The sequence below is a fragment of the Conger conger genome, chromosome 19, assembly GCF_963514075.1.
Source record: "Conger conger chromosome 19, fConCon1.1, whole genome shotgun sequence".
NCBI classification, from domain to species: Eukaryota; Metazoa; Chordata; class Actinopteri; order Anguilliformes; family Congridae; genus Conger; species Conger conger.
In genome coordinates, this window is record NC_083778.1 from 853788 (window position 1) to 873084 (window position 19297).

The 19297-nt window shown below is 42.7% G+C and overlaps 1 protein-coding gene across 1 annotated transcript in view; it reads right to left on the reverse strand.

The window, feature by feature from the left end:
- LOC133119276 (protein piccolo-like) overlaps positions 1-19297 on the reverse strand; it is a 137823-nt gene that overhangs the window by 13112 nt on the left and 105414 nt on the right. Inside the window, exons 25-27 of the mRNA XM_061229804.1 lie at positions 17534-17692; positions 12548-12683; positions 6333-6415 (exon numbers count right to left, since the gene is read on the reverse strand). Of these exons, the coding sequence (XP_061085788.1) occupies positions 6333-6415; positions 12548-12683; positions 17534-17692 (378 nt within the window). The remainder of the gene's footprint in view (positions 1-6332; positions 6416-12547; positions 12684-17533; positions 17693-19297) is intronic.

Here is a 19297-nt window from a genome sequence, read left to right on the forward strand (position 1 = left end):
ATGGATGGATGGATGGAGTTATGCCTGATTTTCAAAAATTTGGCACAGTTCATGTTCAAAAGCATTCGTCCATCACAGCCAATCGAAATGGGCAACAAAGTCACCAAACAACTTAGAACATAGACTCCTGTGGACCTGCAAAAAAAAAAAAAAAACGGAGTGAATTGACCACCGGGGGCACCTCAATAAGTAAAAATGTATTTTGCCAAGTAACTGTTGATGTGTTTGTCTTAAATAAGTAATTATTGTGTGTGGTTGTATCTTGAGAGATGCCAAGGCAGGGACAAAAGTGTTTGTTCATTCAAGTTGCCAAAGAGGATGTGAAGTCTTAACTCAGCAACATATTCATGTATCAAAACAAAACATGGTACTCTGGACCCCATTTTGAGGAAGCACCAAACATTTTCCATCATTTGACCACTAGGAGGCACTGAAATAAACATAAATTAGTTTATGGTAATAACAGTTGATGAATTTAGCTTAAAAAAACGGATTGTTATGAATGCTGATGCCTTGGTAAATCCCAAAACTGTTATCTCATAGCCGTATTGAACTTGTTTATAATGTTTAATAACATTTCAACACCAACAAAACGTGTCCAATCTTCACCAAACTTTCATCCATTATAGCTAAATCAAAGGCAAATTAACTATACAGGACATGAGCTCATATCTCACCTACATCCAATTTTTTGTCAATTGGCATACAACGTGCTACCAGTTCTTACAGCCACACTTGTAACATGATCCGATCAAGTTGCCATGTCGACCCTGGCCTGCTGGACTGCTTAGCCCCCTCAACCCTGCTTGCAGGTTTTATTTACTGAATTATTGCTTGATACCACTTTACAAGAACGCTATCATTCATGACCACTTAAATCACCCAAAGAGGACCATCACTGGGTATCCAATGTCATTATATATACAGTGGTGTGGAAAAAACTGGGCGCCCCTGGTCAAAAACCATTTTACAATTAATATCTAAGGGAACAGAAGCAAACCTGACTTCTAAAGTTAAACACATTTACAATTTTCAGTCCCCCCCCCCAAAAAAAAGAAGGAAAATGGCCCTGTAAGGCGTTTGGGAACCCTATCAGTTAGTACTTTGTAACTGTTCCTCGGGCAAATATAACAGTTTATAAAGGCTTTCTGTAGCCGTTAAGAGTCTTTAAATTCTCGCTTTTGGAATTCAAGTCTGAGGACCGTGGTGACCATTCCAAAACCTTCATCTGTCTTTCCTGGAGGTACTTCATGGTTCTTGCTGGAATACCCAACCTCTCTTCAACTTCAATATCTGGACTGACCTCTCAAATTTCTTGATATTTTGTGGAATCCATTCTTACTTCCACTTGCACAATATTTCCTGTGCCCCCAGTTGCCACACAACCCTAAAGCATAAGATCCACCTCCATGCTTCACAGTTGGCAAGGTGTTGTTCTCAACAAAGGATTAACAACTTCTTTGTAAGTAGACAAAAAGTTCCATTTTGATTTTGTCAGCCCAAAGCACATTGGTCCAAAAGACTTCAGTCTTCTCTACGTTTTCTTTTGCATACTTCAGAATGTTAATTTTGTGTTGAGGTTGTTCTTTCTGGCAACTCTGCCATGTAGGTCTGTTTGTTATTTAAATTATATTGTATTGTTGCTGTGTCTGCTACTCTTTTTTTGCAGCGCTTTTGCAGTGATGTGTGGGTTCTTCTGAGCATTTCTCACCAGGTCTCAGGCCATTATATCTGAAATCTTTCTTGGTCTATCAGACCTTGCCTTGACTTCAGCTATTCCATTTATCTTCCATTTTCTAATAATGTTTCTGACAGTGGAAATAGGTGGCTTGAAAAGTTATAAGAGTTTTTGTAGCCTTCTCCTTCTTGGTGGAAATAAACCATCTTCATTCTGACATCCTTGGACATCCTTGGTTCACAGGAACCCATGGTTATTAACACCAGACAGAACAGCCACTGCAATTGGATACTTAAGCATGGAGTTACTTCAGAATAAAAGTTCCACCCTGGAGTTATACTCACCTAGCTCACTGAAGCCCTAACAAGTAAATCACCTGGGTCTGGGCCTTGTTAGTCAACTTTTTAAAAAGTAACAAAGAATAATCCAAAAGGGTTCCCAAACTTTTGCACAGGGCCCTTTTCCTTTTTATATCATTTATAAACAGAAAAAATTAAAATAAAAAGCAATCTTGCTTTCAAATTTGCAGAAATGTTAAGGTTTGCTTTCGATCATGTACAAATATATTGCAACATACATTTAAACCAGGAGTGCCCAAATTTTTGCACCATTATCCATCTACCATTATCACAATATAAGAATGCTACTTATAGCATTATTTATCTTATGGCATTGAACCTATAAAGGTCTTATAGCATTATTTATCTTATCGCATTGAATCTATAAAGGTCTTATAGCATTATTTATCTTATGGCATTGAACCTGTAAAGGTCTTATAGCATTATTTATCTTATGGCATTGAACCTGTGAAGGTCTTATAGCAATATTTATCTTATGGCATTAATATATAATAACTCACTCATGGGCACACTGATGAACAGAAGTCTACTTTACTGAGTTAATAACAAAGGCATGGAGGACCACAGGCAAACACTCCCAAGAATGGTCAAATCAACGGGGGACGTCTCTTCTCAGGCAACAGAGGAAGTGAGGTCATACCCAGCTGTGAGACGAGAGGGGCCAATCGATCTCACCTCATATCTGCTATGATTTTCAGCTTGCTGACATCCCACCTGGGAGAAAAAACTCCCCAAAAAATATATATCCATAGAATGAGATACATATAAATATATTAACAAAAAATGTGCAATTGTCGGAAAAAAACATATTCACAAAACACTGAAGAAGTCAAACGTTTGCAGTATTTTAAAATGAAAGATCTGTTGAAATTGTATTGGTGTCTCAGGCATATTTTAAAGCATTTCCATTTCAGATAATAATTTGACCCCATGCACACAGGAATTTTTTTATTGGAAGGTATTCTGGGAGCAGCAATAGATGTGATTGTTTCTATCCAAAGTTCAATCAGAAAAAGGAGGAGGGGGAGCCAGTATTTACATGCCTGCACAAGAGGCTCATATGCTTGGGGCAGCATCTTGCAAGTTGAGTCTGGTGATGAGCATAATGGTGTTTGATCGAGGCTCACCAGTTCCTTAACTTTTATCTTTGTTTTGCCCAGTCTGTACAAAATCCAGAGTCCAGGGGGTTTGGAGAAAGCCATTCTTAATTTATCAAGTTCTGTAATTTTGCCAATTTCTTTTAATTTCAGTGATGACTTTGGTCTAACAAAAGGGACAAATTGGTCGTTGACCAAATGTAACAGGTTTTAATAGGAGATCAGGGGCTCATTTCACGAAAGAGATCTGCGAGGATTTTCACTATATCTTATCAAAATGCGTTTCATGAAAATGAGTCACTTGCGAATCTTAAACCTGCGACAACTACATACCTCTTGCAAAACCAATTTTCTCCCTCACAAGTACGCGTTTTCCTGATAATGCAGATAGGCCACATACACAAGTTCCAGAAAGAATAGAATTTATTCTAAGATTTGGTAGGCTAAACTCTAATTATTTTAAACCATTTACTTCTGGGACTTTAGGAAAAGTCTTTAGGCATATTTTTCCAAACAGCTTTTTTGTAAGGGTTGACAGCTCCGAGCAACCACTTTCTTGGGGTTTTCAGGCAATGAAGTAAGATCCAGATACATCCGTAAAGTGCCAATGAGCAAAAACTTAATTCAGTTATCCGAGCCCATCACAGTAGTCAAGTGAAATTCCTCACTACTTGGTCTCCCAAAAGACCTTTGTGCAATTGGTCGTTACAACTTACCATCAATGCACTGACTGAGAATGCACACATGGTTGTGTGTAGAAATGGGGAGGCTACCACTCTGTAAAAATTGCTGTCACAAAAGTCATAGCCCATGTGAGTTCATGTGAGTATGCTATTATTATATATATATATATTATATTATGCACACACAGTTACATCTGAAGAAACTGTGATTTTGGTCACTGCTTCTTCACAGGTGATGTTACTAATGGATGGCGTCTAGGTGTTATGTTTAATTAGGATATTACAAATAACAAAACACTTAAAGTTACTATAAAGTGTAGGCTATGATATTAGGTGTACTATGTAGGCGTAATAGTTCAAATAAAACAAACCATTAAAATAAAATTTTGAATTAACTAAATATATTTTTTATTTGATGCAAGATTAATTTTCCACCCTTTGGATACCCTTGGCACCCATGGCCAGCCCACTTTGCTGAGAAGCACTTTTCTATGCTATCACTGATTACCAGTTTAGTTTCAGCAAAGTGTTCGCACCTGTCTCTTACTATCACTACGTCTCCTAACTCTGTGCAAATGTCCACTCCGTAATCTGGAGCCATCAGTATTACGTGATGGTCTATGTGCATCCAGTCCGCGTTTTCGTCTCCCCTTGTGATTGTATCATTACCCTATTATGTTTTCCACCTGTTGTCTAACCCACTTCACTCCCATGCTCCACCTAGTTTGTCACCTTCCCTCACATACCACAGACTCTTAGACTTGCAGTCATCAAATCACTTCTTAAGAAGCCAAACTTAGATGTGAATGATTTGTCCAACTACAGGCCCATTTCAGTGTCAGAACGTTGATCATTATTCAGAGCCGAGTTACCAGTACAACCTGTCTAATCGAGATTCTTTATGACAACCTGTTTTGTTTTGACAGCCTGTTTTTCGAGTTTGCCTAGACCCTTTGATTTGGTTTTGGATTTTATTTCATCAATTTTGCCTAGCCCTTCTGTATCTCTGCCTTCTGGATTTTTGACCCCTGCTTGTTTTTTTGACTTTTCATTTGCATCTCGTTTTGGCATTGTTGTCTTATGATCTCTAAGCTTTGGACTGAACTGAATATTTGACTGAAATAAATACTACATTTTGGAATATCCCTTGGTCTGCGTTTGGGTCTTCAGTGCCGTACATAAGACTCAGGAGAGGCTTGATAACATGACTGACAGGTGGGAGTGATTCCAGATTTTTTTCGAGAGATAGTCACCAACCGCTGTTAATCGGAATCAGATCTATAAACAGTTTGTCTATGACTCAGAAACTCTGTGTGACGTAAATGGTAAATGGACGGCATTTATATAGGTTATATAGGTTAAAAGCACTTCACAATTGATGCCTCTCATTCACCCATTCACACACACAATCACACCAATGGCGACTGGCTACTCTGCAAGGCTCCAACCACCTCAGCAGGACCAATTGGGGGTTAGGTGTGCTGCACTGGAACACTTCGACAAACCAAGGGTGGGGGATCGAACTGGCAACCATCAGAAGGCAAGACAACCTCCTGAGCTAATGTTGCCCCGTGACTGCTGCCTTATTTTCCTTCAGAAGATGAGGGAATTTCGGGGGAGGAACTGTCACAACTAATATTTTGGTTGGCCTGCTCTCAGTGAGTGTGTCCCTGTCAGATGTTTTAGAGTTATTGAGGAGTATTATGTTTCCACCGTGTTGATGTGAGGTGACAGGGGACTGTGAACGCAGGGGCTAACAGGAAGATAAACCTTCCTCAGTGGACCAACCGTGTCTAAACTAAATCAGTGAAATTTCTTTCTGTCTGGTCCAATGTGAAACTCGAGTGTGACTGTGCCTGCGTTTTTGTGTTTTTATGCATCATGGACTGAACCTAGACATAAAAACCACTGAGTAACGATATGATAAAATGCTAAAACTGGCCTTGTAGGTCTCCATGCCTCAAATGAAAAACATTAAAAATTATTTTCCACAATCACAAGACATAGACTACAAATATATATATAATAATAATAATAGTAATAATAATAATAATAATAATAATAATGGTAATAATAATTTCAGTACATTGATTTGGGTTAAATTGCACCACAGAACCATAATGAACCACAATACACACCTGGACCTGAGCATGTTATACAAACCCCAAGGTGCTGCAGGCCACACAGTGCTATAAATAATGATGCAGTATGAGCCGTTAATACCATGATTCAAACTGTTACAAGCACATCCTTAATCCTCCCCCAGGGGTAAAAGGCCAGTGTGCTCACTCCTGGTCCTGAAGAGCCAGGAGTGAGGAGAGGGAGTGTGGCTTAATATCAGCAGGCCATTCAGACCTAAGGAACTAGGTGAGGTAAGTGAAATGTGTCATGGACTGTGCTGAGTAACAACGAAAACCAGCACACCCTGTAGCTCTCTGGGAACAGGAGTGAGGACCACCGTTATAGACAGATGTGGAGGTTCTGAGTGAATTTGGGTTTGATACTGGCATCTTACCGTCCGAGTCTCCAATCCCTGACGCCGGTTTCAGGGAGTCGGGCTCTCTAGTCTTGTCTGCACCATTTGGGATAGTCTTCCCGCTGTTCACAAGACAAGGAAAATGCTGGACATTACCCAGGTATTATAATGTCATCACCATCTTACTATTATTATTTAGCATATTGCATTATCCAGTGAAAACTCCAACACATGAAACTATGAGAATATGATGTCAAAACAAAACACTTGTTGAATATAAGACTTTAATTGAGCACACAAAAGCATAAACGGTTTATTGATGTCATGTTCACTGAAATGAACAATTCCGAATATAAAGAATCAGGCAAGAAGAATCAATTAACCAATGAACCATTTAACCAAATTTTCTTTTTCGTCCTCGAGGGCTGCCAGACCACCGCCTTCTAGAATTCAACCTCAGAAGATCCGCTCCTCATACACTGGCACTCCACTCACCATTCCTAAGACCCGAATCAAACTGGGAAACAGAGCTGCTCCCACCCTGTGGAATGCCCTCCCAATGTACAACAGGGAAGCAGAGAACATTATCACTTTCAAACCCAATCTCAGACTCATCTTCATCTATCAGTGCCTTGTTTGTAAGTTTGTTTGTGTCTACATTCTGTAAATGCCTACATCCCTGATTAAACACCGTCTCTAATTAAACACCGTCTCTGAGCAAACACCGTCTCTGATTAAACACCATCTCTGATTAAACACCGTCTCTGAGCAAACACCGTCTCTGATTAAACACCATCTCTGATTAAACACCGTCTCTGAGCAAACACCGTCTCTGATTAAATACCGTCTCTCTAATTAAACACCGTCTCTGAGCAAACACCGTCTCTGAATAAACACCGTCTCTGATTAAACACCGTCTCTCTCATTAAACACCCAGCGTCCGCCATCAGACCCCTTCAACTCATCCAGAATGCAGCAGCTCGTCTGGTCTTCAACCTTCCCAAATACTCACACGTCACCCCCCTGCTTACTTCCCTCCACTGGCTGCCTGTCATGGCTCGCATCAAATTCAAAACATTGGTGCTAGCCTTCCAAGCAGTTAAAGGGTCTTCCCCAGCTTATCTGCAAAAAATCATCAGACCCTACACCCCTGCCAGACCTCTTCGTTCAGCCTCCACAGGCCGCTTGGCACCTCCCCCTCTCAGAACCTCCACCTCACGCTCACGACTACTGTCTGTTCTGGCTCCACGGTGGTGGAACGAACTCCCCGTTGAGGTCAGAACTATAGAATCTCTCCCCACCTTCAAGCGCAAGCTGAAGACGCACCTCTTCAAGCAGCACCTCTCCCCATCCCTCCCTACCTCCCTGTGAACCTTAATTGTTGTCTCTGTGACTTGCTTTGTGTATCGGTATTTTTAGTTGGCTAGGTAAGCAGTGTTTGGATAGTTAACTTTGGTGACTTTTGCTCTGTTTGTTTGTTTGTTTGTTCAAAAAAAAAAAAAAAAAAAAAAAAAAAAAAAAAGCCCCTTGTCCTTATCTTTGTTGTACAGGTAGCAGTTGAAATTGTACTTACCTCTAGGGTCTTTCAGCGAACTTATCCCTGGTTATGGGTATGCACTTTGTTGTACGTCGCTCTGGATAAGAGCGTCTGCCAAATGCCAATAATGTAATGTAATGTAATGATGAATAAACACTGTCTCTCTCATTAAACACCGTCTCTGATTAAACACCGTTTCTCTGATTAAACACCGTCTCTGATTAAACACCGTCTCTCTAATTAAACACCTTCTCTGATTAAACACCGTCTCTGATTAAACACTGACTCTCTCATTAAACACCGTTGATGAATAAACACCGTCTCTCTGATTAAACACCGTCTCTGATTAAACACCGTCTCTCTGATTAAACACTGTCTCTCTGATTAAACACCATCTCTGATTAAACACCGTCTCTGAGCAAAACATTGTCTCTCTGATTAAACACTGTCTCTGAGAAAACACCGTTTCTGGTGTTTAATCAGAGACGGTGTTTAATCAGAGAGACGGTGTTTATTCATCAACGGTGTTTAATGAGAGAGACAGTGTTTAATCAGAGAGACAGTGTTTAATCAGAGAGATGGTGTTTAATCAGAGACGGTGTTTAATCAGAGAGACGGTGTTTATTCATCAACGGTGTTTATTCATCAACGGTGTTTAATGAGAGAGACAGTGTTTAATCAGAGAGACGGTGTTTAATCAGAGACGGTGTGTCTCTGATTAAACACCGTCTCTCTGATTAAACACTGTCTCTCTGATTAAACACCGTCTCTCATTAAACACCGTCTCTGATTAAACGGCGTCTCTCTGATTAAACACCGTCTCTGATTAAACATTGTCTCTCTGATTAAACACCGTCTCTGATTAAACACCATCTCCCTAATTAAACACCGTCTCTGATTAAACACCGTCTCTGAGCAAACACCGTCTCTGATTAAATACCGTCTCTCTGATTAAACACCGTGTCTGATTAAACACCATCTCTCTAATTAAACACCGTCTCTGATTAAACACCGTCTCTGAGCAAACACCGTCTCTCTGAGTAAACACCGTCTCTCTGATTAAACACCGTCTCTCTGAGCAAACACTGTCTCTCTGATTAAATACCGTCTCTCTGAGTAAACACCGTCTCTCTGATTAAACACCGTCTCTCTGAGTAAACACCGTCTCTCTGATTAAACACCGTCTCTCTGAGTAAACACCGTCTCTGATTAAACACCGTCTCTCTGAGCAAACACCGTCTCTGATTAAACACCGTCTCTCTGATTAAACACTGTCTCTCTGATTAAACACCGTCTCTCTGAGCAAACACCGTCTCTGATTAAACACCGTCTCTCTGATTAAACACTGTCTCTCTGATTAAACACCATCTCTCTGAATAAACACCGTCTCTGATTAAACACCGTCTCTCTGATTAAACACTGTCTCTCTGATTAAACACCGTCTCTCTGAATAAATACCGTCTCTGATTAAACACCATCTCTCTAATTAAACACCGTCTCTAATTAAACACCGTCTCTCTGATTAAACACTGTCTCTCTGATTAAACACCGTCTCTCTGATTAAACACCGTCTCTGATTAAACACCGTCTCTCTGATTAAACACTGTCTCTCTGAGTAAACACCGTCTCTGATTAAACACCGTCTCTCTGAGTAAACACCATCTCTGATTAAACACTGTCTCTCTGATTAAACACCGTCTCTCTGATTAAACACCGTCTCTGATTAAACACCGTCTCTGATTAAACACCGTCTCTAATTAAACACCGTCTCTGAGTAAACACCGTCTCTCTGAGTAAACACCATCTCTGATTAAACACCGTCTCTCTGATTAAACACCGTCTCTGATTAAACACCGTCTCTCTGATTAAACACTGTCTCTCTGATTAAACACCGTCTCTCTGAATAAACACCGTCTCTGATTAAACACCATCTCTCTAATTAAACACCGTCTCTAATTAAACACCGTCTCTCTGATTAAACACTGTCTCTCTGATTAAACACCGTCTCTCTGATTAAACACCGTCTCTGATTAAACACCGTCTCTCTGATTAAACACTGTCTCTCTGAGTAAACACCGTCTCTGATTAAACACCGTCTCTCTGAGTAAACACCATCTCTGATTAAACACCGTCTCTCTGATTAAACACCGTTTCTGATTAAACACCGTCTCTCTGATTAAACACTGTCTCTCTGAGTAAACACCGTCTCTGATTAAACACCGTCTCTCTGAGTAAACACCATCTCTGATTAAACACCGTCTCTCTGATTAAACACCGTTTCTGATTAAACACCGTCTCTCTGATTAAACACTGTCTCTCTGATTAAACACCGTCTCTCTGATTAAACACCGTCTCTGATTAAACACCGTCTCTGAGCAAACACCGTCTCTGATTAAACACCGTCTCTGATTAAACACTGTCTCTCTCATTAAACACCGTTGATGAATAAACACCGTCTTTCTGATTAAACACCGTCTCTGATTAAACACCGTCTCTCTGATTAAACACCGTCTCTCTGATTAAACACCGTCTCTGATTAAACACCGTCTCTGAGCAAACACCGTCTCTGATTAAACACCATCTCTCTAATTAAACACCGTCTCTGATTAAACACTGTCTCTGAGCAAACACCGTCTCTGATTAAACACTGTCTCTGAGCAAACACCGTCTCTGATTAAACACCGTCTCTGATTAAAAACCGTCTCTCTGAGTAAACACCGTCTCTGATTAAACACCGTCTCTCTGAGTAAACACCATCTCTGATTAAACACCGTCTCTCTGATTAAACACCGTCTCTGATTAAACACCGTCTCTCTGATTAAACACTGTCTCTCTGATTAAACACCGTCTCTGAATAAACACCGTCTCTGAGCAAAACATCGTCTCTCTGATTAAACACCGTCTCTGATTAAACACCGTCTCTCTGATTAAACACTGTCTCTGAGTAAACACCGTTTCTGATTAAACACCGTCTCTGATTAAACACCGTCTCTCTGATTAAACACCGTCTCTCTGATTAAACACTGTCTCTGAGTAAACACCGTTTCTGATTAAACACCGTCTCTGATTAAACACCGTCTCTCTGATTAAACACTGTCTCTCTGATTAAACACCGTCTCGGAGACGGTGTTTAATCAGGGATGTAGGGATTTACAGAATGTAGACACAAACAAACTTACAAACAAGGCACTGATAGATGAAGATGAGTCTTGAGATTGGGTTTGAAAGTGATAATGTTCTCTGCGTCCCTGTTGTACATTGGGAGGGCATTCCACAGGGTGGGAGCAGCTCTGTTTCCCAGTTTGATTCGGGTCTTAGGAATGGTGAGTGGAGTGCCAGTGTATGAGGAGCCGGTGTTTAATCAGAGACCGTCTCCGTCCCCTCCCCACCGAGGCCCTCCCCACCCAGGCCCTCCCCACCCACGCCCTCCCCACCCAGGCCCACCCAGGCCCACCCCACCGAGGCCCTCCGAGGCCCACCCCACCGAGGCCCTCCGAGGCCCACCCCACCGAGGCCCACCCAGGCCCACCCCACCGAGGCCCTCCGAGGCCCACCCCACCGAGGCCCTCTGAGGCCCACCCCACCGAGGCCCTCCCCGCCGAGGCCCACCCAGGCCCACCCCACTCAGGCCCTCCCCACCGAGGCCCTCCCCACCGAGGCCCTCCCCGCCGAGGCCCACCCAGGCCCACCCCACTCAGGCCCTCCCCACCGAGGCCCTCCCCACCGAGGCCCTCCCCACCGAGGCCCTCCCCACCCAGGCCCACCCCACCCAGGCCCTCCCCACCCAGGCCCACCCCACCCAGGCCCACCCCACCGAGGCCCTCCCCACCGAGGCCCTCCCCAGACCCTCGTAGCGGCGGCCCAATTGTTGCCTTATGCACCGGCCATACTCAGATCTGGCCCTGGTCACGTGCAAAGTCCAATGCCATAACTGTGCACCACCGTGGCACCTAAAGAGCACTTTCTCACAGTCTTTCACAAGCAAACATCGGCCACTACAGCAGTCATAGACGGGTCTGAGCCTGTGGGTTCGAGCGTTTATGCACACTGCGGGCACGGAGCAATTATACCTCACTAAAAATAACAGCACCAACTGCCCTTGCTTGAATAGAGTTAATGACATGGCTCCAATGGAACAAAGCACTTCCCCCCTTTAATGAGAGTTGAGCCCAAAGTGCAGCAGGACAGAATTCCTTTGTTCAGATATTGACATCGCACAGACCACACTGCTGGATTTCTGAGGGCTATTGATCTATTCATAGGAGAACCGAGGACCAAGGTACAACAGCCGTATGTATTCAGGAGAAACAAACGAACGGGCTGTATATCAATGCTAATGCTAACAGTGGAGATGATGGAGTATTCTGTTTGTTGAGCTCAAGTTAATTTAAATTCAAACTAGTAATTGAGGTTATTGTTTGTAATGTCAGGGCTGTAAGTTCTGCATTTCATTATTTGTTCCATGAGCAACCGCACTGGAAATTATGCTCTGGGCTCTAGTATACAGTACACACTATTTCTATGTATATATTTTAACCCAGAAATAAAAAACAGGCCAATTCACTCCAAAAGGCCAAACACATTTGCCAAACACACACAGCCAAGTGAAAAGGCTCCCGATCATGTGACCAGAAGGTCACCGGTACAAGCTCCAGATTGGAGGAGCTGAAGCCAGGGACAGTGTGATTGGGGGAGTGGGGAAAGAGGCGGGACTCACATGCGAGGGACGTGGAAGATGGCGCTGTCGACTGCGTTGGTTCCGCCCTCACCCTCCAGATTGCAGTCGTTACCCAGGCTGTTGACGGAGGAGGTCGTTGTCATGGAGTCGTCGGTTGCTCTGTGACCAGGCCTGGCTGCACAGGGGATGGATGGCACTGTGATGTAAGACTGTGTGTGCACCTGCAGTCCTCCCCTTCAGCCAATAAACTCCTCCCCTTCAGCCACCAGACTCCCCCTTTTCATTAAAACCATGCCGTCCAGCCAATAAACCCCTCCACTTCCCCTCCAAACCCCTCCCATTCAATGACCAAACCTCTCCCCTCAACAAGATCCTTCCCCTTTAGCCAGTTTGTAAAACCTGAGTCGACATGAATAGAACGGTTGGGGCCAAAAATCCATGTTGGCTTTGGTAGGACTGAACCCCGGTCCTTGGTGTGCAACTGCAACAAACTGATGCCTGCATCAAGGTCCATTTCTTTAGTTGTGCACCACTGCGACTCTTGAAATGTACTGAATTTCAACACGTTATTTGAACGGTCCTTCATAAGTCCTTCATGAGCATGACATAGCACATTCAAAGCAATACATAAGCATTCATAACCACTTATGTCAATAACCACCAATAGGCATGACAGAACTGACAGAAGATCCTTATATACTGTAGGTTATTGAGAAAAGCATGTATGAATGCTTATGTAGCGCTTATGAATGTGCTGTGTAGCGCTTCTGGAGTTACAGTGGGAGCAATAATTATTTGATCCCTTGCTGATTTTGTAGGTTTGCCCACTTACAAAGAATGGAACTGTGTAGAATTTTAATCATAGGTACATTTTAACATTGAGAGACAGAATATCACAAAATAATCCACAATTTGATAAATTTATTATTGTATTTTTGCATGAAATAAGTATTTGATCCCCTACCAATCAGCAATAATTCTGGCTCCTGTGGACCAGTTAGTTTTCCATGAAGAAGCACTCCTAATCTCAACTCATTACCCAAAACACCTGTCAACTCGTTACATCGTTATGTAGCTGTATAAAAGACACCTGTCCACACAATCAATCAGATTCCAACGTTTCCACCATGGCCAAGACAACGGAGCTGTCTAAGGACATCAGGGACAAAATTGTAGACCTGCACAAGGCTGGGATGGGCTACAAGAAAATAAGCAAGCAGCTTGGTGAGAAGTTAACAACTGTTGGAGCAATTATTAGAAAATGGAAGAAACACAAAGTCACCGCCAATCTCCCTCGGTCTGGGGCTCCACGCAAGATCTCACCTCGTGGGATATCAATGATCATGAGAAAGGTCAGGTCAGCCCAGTACTACACAGGCGGAGCTTGTTAATGACCTGAAGGCAGTTGGGACCACAGTCACGAAGAGAACCATCAGTAACACACTACACCGTGAAGGATTAAAATCCTGCTGCGCACGCAAGGTTCCTCTACTGAAGAAGGCACATGTACAGGCCCGTCTGAAGTTTGCCAAAGAACACCTGGATGATCCAGAGGAGGCTTGGGAGAAGGTAATGTGGTCAGATGAGACCAAAATAGAGCTATTTGGCATCAACTCGACTCGCCGTGTTTGGAGGAAGAGAAATGCTGAGTACAACCCCAAGAACACCGTCCCCACTGCGAAGCATGGAGGTGAAAACCTTATGCTTTGGGGGTGTTTCTCAGCTAAGGGGACAGGACAACTTCACCGTATCGAGGGGAGGATGAATGGGGCCATGTACCAGGAAATTTTGGGCGACAACCTCCTTCCCTCAGTGAGAGCACTGAAAATGGGTCGGGGATGGGTCTTCCAACATGACAATGACCCAAAACATACGGCCAAGGCAACAAAGGAGTGGCTCAAAAAGAAGCATATTAAGGTCCTGGAGTGGCCTAGCCAGTCTCCAGACCTAAATCCCATCAAAAATCTGTGGAGGGAGTGGAAGCTTTGAGTTGCCAAGCGACAGCCTTGGAACCTTAAGGATTTGGAAAGAATCTGCAAAGAGGAGTGGACCAAAATCCCTCCCAAGATCTGTGCAAACCTGGTGCAAAACTACAACAAACGTCTGACCTCTGTGCTTGCCAACAAAGGTTTCTCCACCAAGTATTAAGTCCTATTGTTCTATGGATCAAATACTTATTTCATGTGAAAATATGATATAAAATTTATAAAATTTATATGACGTGGTTATTGTGGATTATTCTGTGATATTCTGTCTCTCAATGTTAAAATGTACCTATGATTAAAATTCTACACAGTTCCATTCTTTGTAAGTGGGCAAACCTACAAAATCAGCAAGGGATCAAATAATTATTGCTCCCACTGTATATAGCTCTTATGTAGGACCCTTCGAATAAAGCATTACCCCAAATTTCATTGTACTCCAAACTCAACTGAAAAAGAACAGACCCCAATCCTACAGAACACTGTCTTTAGCGTCTGTCGGCTTTCCCATCATCAGACACACGGTTCACACATCTGTACATTTCAGCATGACACTCTGGATACAACAATCCGCCCAAACAATACACATCTCTCAGAGAGCAAAGACACCACGCTCTCGGGCTTCAGCACGAGATAAGCAAGTCTGCATAACAGAGAGAGCTTTGTTTCAAGCGCAAAGCGCAAAGCCGTGGACACACACAACACAAAGAAACTACATCTGTACTCTGAGCATGCTCACAACTACAAGAATCTCAGTGCAAATCCCCCTAGAACACAAACAACTTCATAAAAACCCCACACACAAAAACACACAAATATGCAGGTCAGGTCCATAAATATTGGGACATCGACACAATTCTCCTCTTTTTGGCTCTGTACACCACCACAATGAAATGCTTTAATTTGAGGGTATTTACATCCAAATCAGGTGAACGGTGTAGGAATTACAACAGTTTCTATATGTGCCTCCCACTCCCAAAAGTAATGGGACAATTGGCTGCTCAGCTGTTCCATGGCCAGGTTTGTGTTATTCCCTCTATCTCATTTACAAGGAGCAGATAAAAGGTCTAGAGTTCATGTAAAGTGTGCTATTTGCATTTGGAATCTGTTGCTGTCAACTCTCAATATGAGATCCAAAGAGCTGTCACTATCAGTGAAGCAAGCCATCATTAGGCTGAAAAATCAAAACAAACCCATCAGAGAGTTAGCAAAAACATTAGGTGTGGCCAAATCAACAGTTTGGAACATTCTTAAAAAGAAAAAACGCACCGGTGAGCTCAGCAACACCAAAAGACCCGGAAGACCACAGAAAACAACTGTGGTGGATGACAGAAGAATTCTTTCCCTGGTGAAGAAAAACCCCTTCACAACAGTTGGCCAGATCAAGAACACTCTCCAGGAGGTAGGTGTATGTGTGTCAAAGTCAACGATCAAGAGAAGACACCAGAGTGAATACAGAGGGTTCACCACAAGATGTAAACCATTGGTGAGCCTCAAAAACAGGAACACCAGATTAGAGTTTGCCAAACAACATCTAAAAAAGCCTTTACAGTTCTGGAACAACATCCTATGGACAGATGAGACAAAGATCTACTTGTACCAGAATGATGGGAAGAGAAGAGTATGGAGAAGGAAAGGAACTGCTCATGATCCAAAACATACCACCACATCAGTGAAGCATGGTGGTGGTAGTGTCATGGCGTGGGCATGTATGGCCGCCAATGGAACTGGTTCCCTTGTATTTATTGATGATGTGACTGCTGACAAAAGCAGCAGGATGAATTCTGAAGTGTTTCGGGCAATATTATCTGCTCATATTCAGCCAAATGCTTCAGAACTCATTGAACGGCGCTTCACAGTGCAGATGGACAATGATCCGAAGCATACTGCGAAAGCAACCAAATAGTTTTTTAAGGGAAAGAAGTGGAATGTTATGCAATGGCCAAGTCAATCACCTGACCTGAATCCGATTGAACATGCATTTCACTTGCTGAAGACAAAACAAAGGGAAAATGCCCCAAGAACAAACAGGAACTGAAGACAGTTGCAGTAGAGGCCTGGCAGAGCATCACCAGGGATGTAACCCAGCGTCCGGTGATGTCTATGTGTTCCAGACTTCAGGCTGTAATTGACTGCAAAGGATTTGCAACCAAGTATTAAAAAGTGAAAGTTTGATTTATGATTGTTAGTTTGTCCCATTACGTTTGGTCCCTTAAAAAGTGGGAGGTACATATAGAAACTGTTGTAATTCCTACACCGTTCACCAGATTTGGATGTAAATACCCTCAAATTAAAGCTGAAAGTCTGCAGTTAAAGCACATCTTGTTCGTTTCATTTCAAATCCATTGTGGTGGTGTAGAGCCAAAAAGATGAGAATTGTGTTGATGTCTCAATATTTATGGACCTGACTGTATATACAAAAAATAAGTGCTCATGCTCAGATTTTACAGATCATATTCCAAATGGCCAAATTATCAAAAAATAGATAATTATATTATAAAATTATATTTGACATCTTGTTTTTTCAATACATTTTCTTATTGATAGATTATTTGAGCGCACATATGAAAATCGCAAGTAAGACGGACAAATTAAGTCCAATTTATGAATGTCTTGAATCTTGTCATAACCCTGATTATGAATGGCAAAAAATTAAGAATGTGTTAGTCTTGTGAAATGAAAGCTCGATGAGTTAATTAATGCTACTGTTGACCAATTGAGATGATATGGAATGTGTGTTTTAGAACAGACTGACCATCACAATTCATGTCCGCACTGTTGAGTCTGCACCCGTACAAACGTATGCCTATACCCAGAAGGTCAAGGGTTACATCCTCGACAACTGTATACATCTCTAATCCAGCTCTGATGGATTGTCATCCAATGTTCCCTTTGGGTATTAGCCAACTGCTGCATAGCTGACCTATGGAGAAATGCTTAGCAACATGAATTGTTGGGAGGGGAAACAGGTTTTTTTTTTTTTGTGGGGGGGTGCTTTTTAAACCCCTGTCCTTTTCCATGAGACAAGAAGCAAGTTTCTCACCTCCTTCTGCGCACGCGGTCCCATCGGACATGGCTTTCCTGATGGTCAGGTGACTTGTATCTTTGCTCTCATTGGCCGGCGTGAGGAGATAGTCAGACTGTGTCCTTTGAATTGAGGGCACCTCGTCTACGCAGTGCCTGGGGTGTCTCTTTTTATCGACTGCCACCCGCCCGTGCGAGGGTGGGGGATGGGGAGGGGGGAGGAGGGGGTGGGCGAAATGGAAACCCAGAGTATGTATCCTTGCATGGAACCAGCTTACTGCACGTGGCCACGCATGCACATCACCCCCCCTGAGAGGCAAGGGGAGTTTGGTCTTTTTTGGGGTGGCCCGTGGTCCAGACACCAAAAAGGAGGAAAGAGGGGGGTCGGGATAGAGGGGGAAGGGGCCGCGGCATGCACAGGAGCTCAAAAGGGTTGAGTAGTTTCACAACTGGCTGTTTGAGATTTTTAAGGGCTCCGTAGCAGCAGCACGGAAGTCACAAGTACAGTACTTTCTGAGAGAAGGATGAAAAGAAGGAAAGAAAGTAAGAGAGAGATGAAAGAAGAGAGAAAGAAAGCGTGTAAAATCCAGCTGTGACCAGCTTAAAATGACCAGCTACCAGCTGTTTCAAAACCTAGCTTTAGCTGGTCAAACCATGTTGAGTATGGAGCTGGTCTGAACTGGTCAACCACCTACCAGCTGTTTCAAAACCTAGCTGGAGCTGTTTTTTTCAGCAGGGCAGGAAAGGAAAAAAGGTTGAAGTGCGTCCATCTCCACCCTGTCCCTGTACTGAACGCCTGGGGTAATAGTGGAACTATGCGAGTGCAATTCCGGCTTTGTTTACTAAATTTGACGAATGGAAAGGAAGACAAATGGGAGGCGGGGGGCGGGGTTTGGGGGTGGTCATAGAAACAAGATTGCGGGAAAGAGCACTCATAGGGTTTCTTCAGCTCGCTTCGTCAGTTCAGCCGGCAGAAGAAGACGTGGATTTCAGTAATAATCCAATAATCGAAAACTTACATTTTTAAGAGCAATGTTTTGGAGCGCTGGTTTTGCAGTTTTTAATGTTTGTTTCCGGATAGGAACCCTTCGTGCACTTGCACTGGGATGTCACGCGCTGCTTTGTTATAATTAAGTTAAATTGTATTTCATTTTTCCAAGGACTGCCTAAATTAAATCAATCTGAGCTCAGTTGGGACAAGGAGATATATGGAACATAATTATACAAAAGTAATTAAATAAGAACTAATGCATGTCTCAATATTTGCTTCATTTTCGGCAGTTTTGACTTTAACATGATATGTATTTATTAAGTATTAGTAGTACTAAGTATTAATAATGAAGTGTTTTAATAAGTATGGCTTGATAAATTTACCCAAATTCAGCAACTTGCTGAAGATTCCCTATAGCTATTTAATGTATATATTGTATGTGGATTAAAATGATGTTTCTCCAAAATAGAAACAGCCAGTTCTACTTCCCTTTTTAGGGTAAACAACAACAAAAAAACAAAATAAATTTCTCAAAAGTGAACTTGGAAAAGGCCCTTTTTCACACAGAGAAGGACAACCGTGAACTGGCCGCGTTTCACGGAAGGTGGGGGGAGTCAACTGAAGGTCAAAGTTCAAAGGTTTAACGAAAGAGCCGGGAGGGGTCAAAATAAAGAGACCAACGGAAGACGGAGGGAAGAAGGATCGACGACCACGGAACGGAAAAGGAAAAGAAGGAGAGGAGGGAAAGGGAGGAAGCAACGGATGAGTAAGTAAGCTGCCATGCCAGAGGAC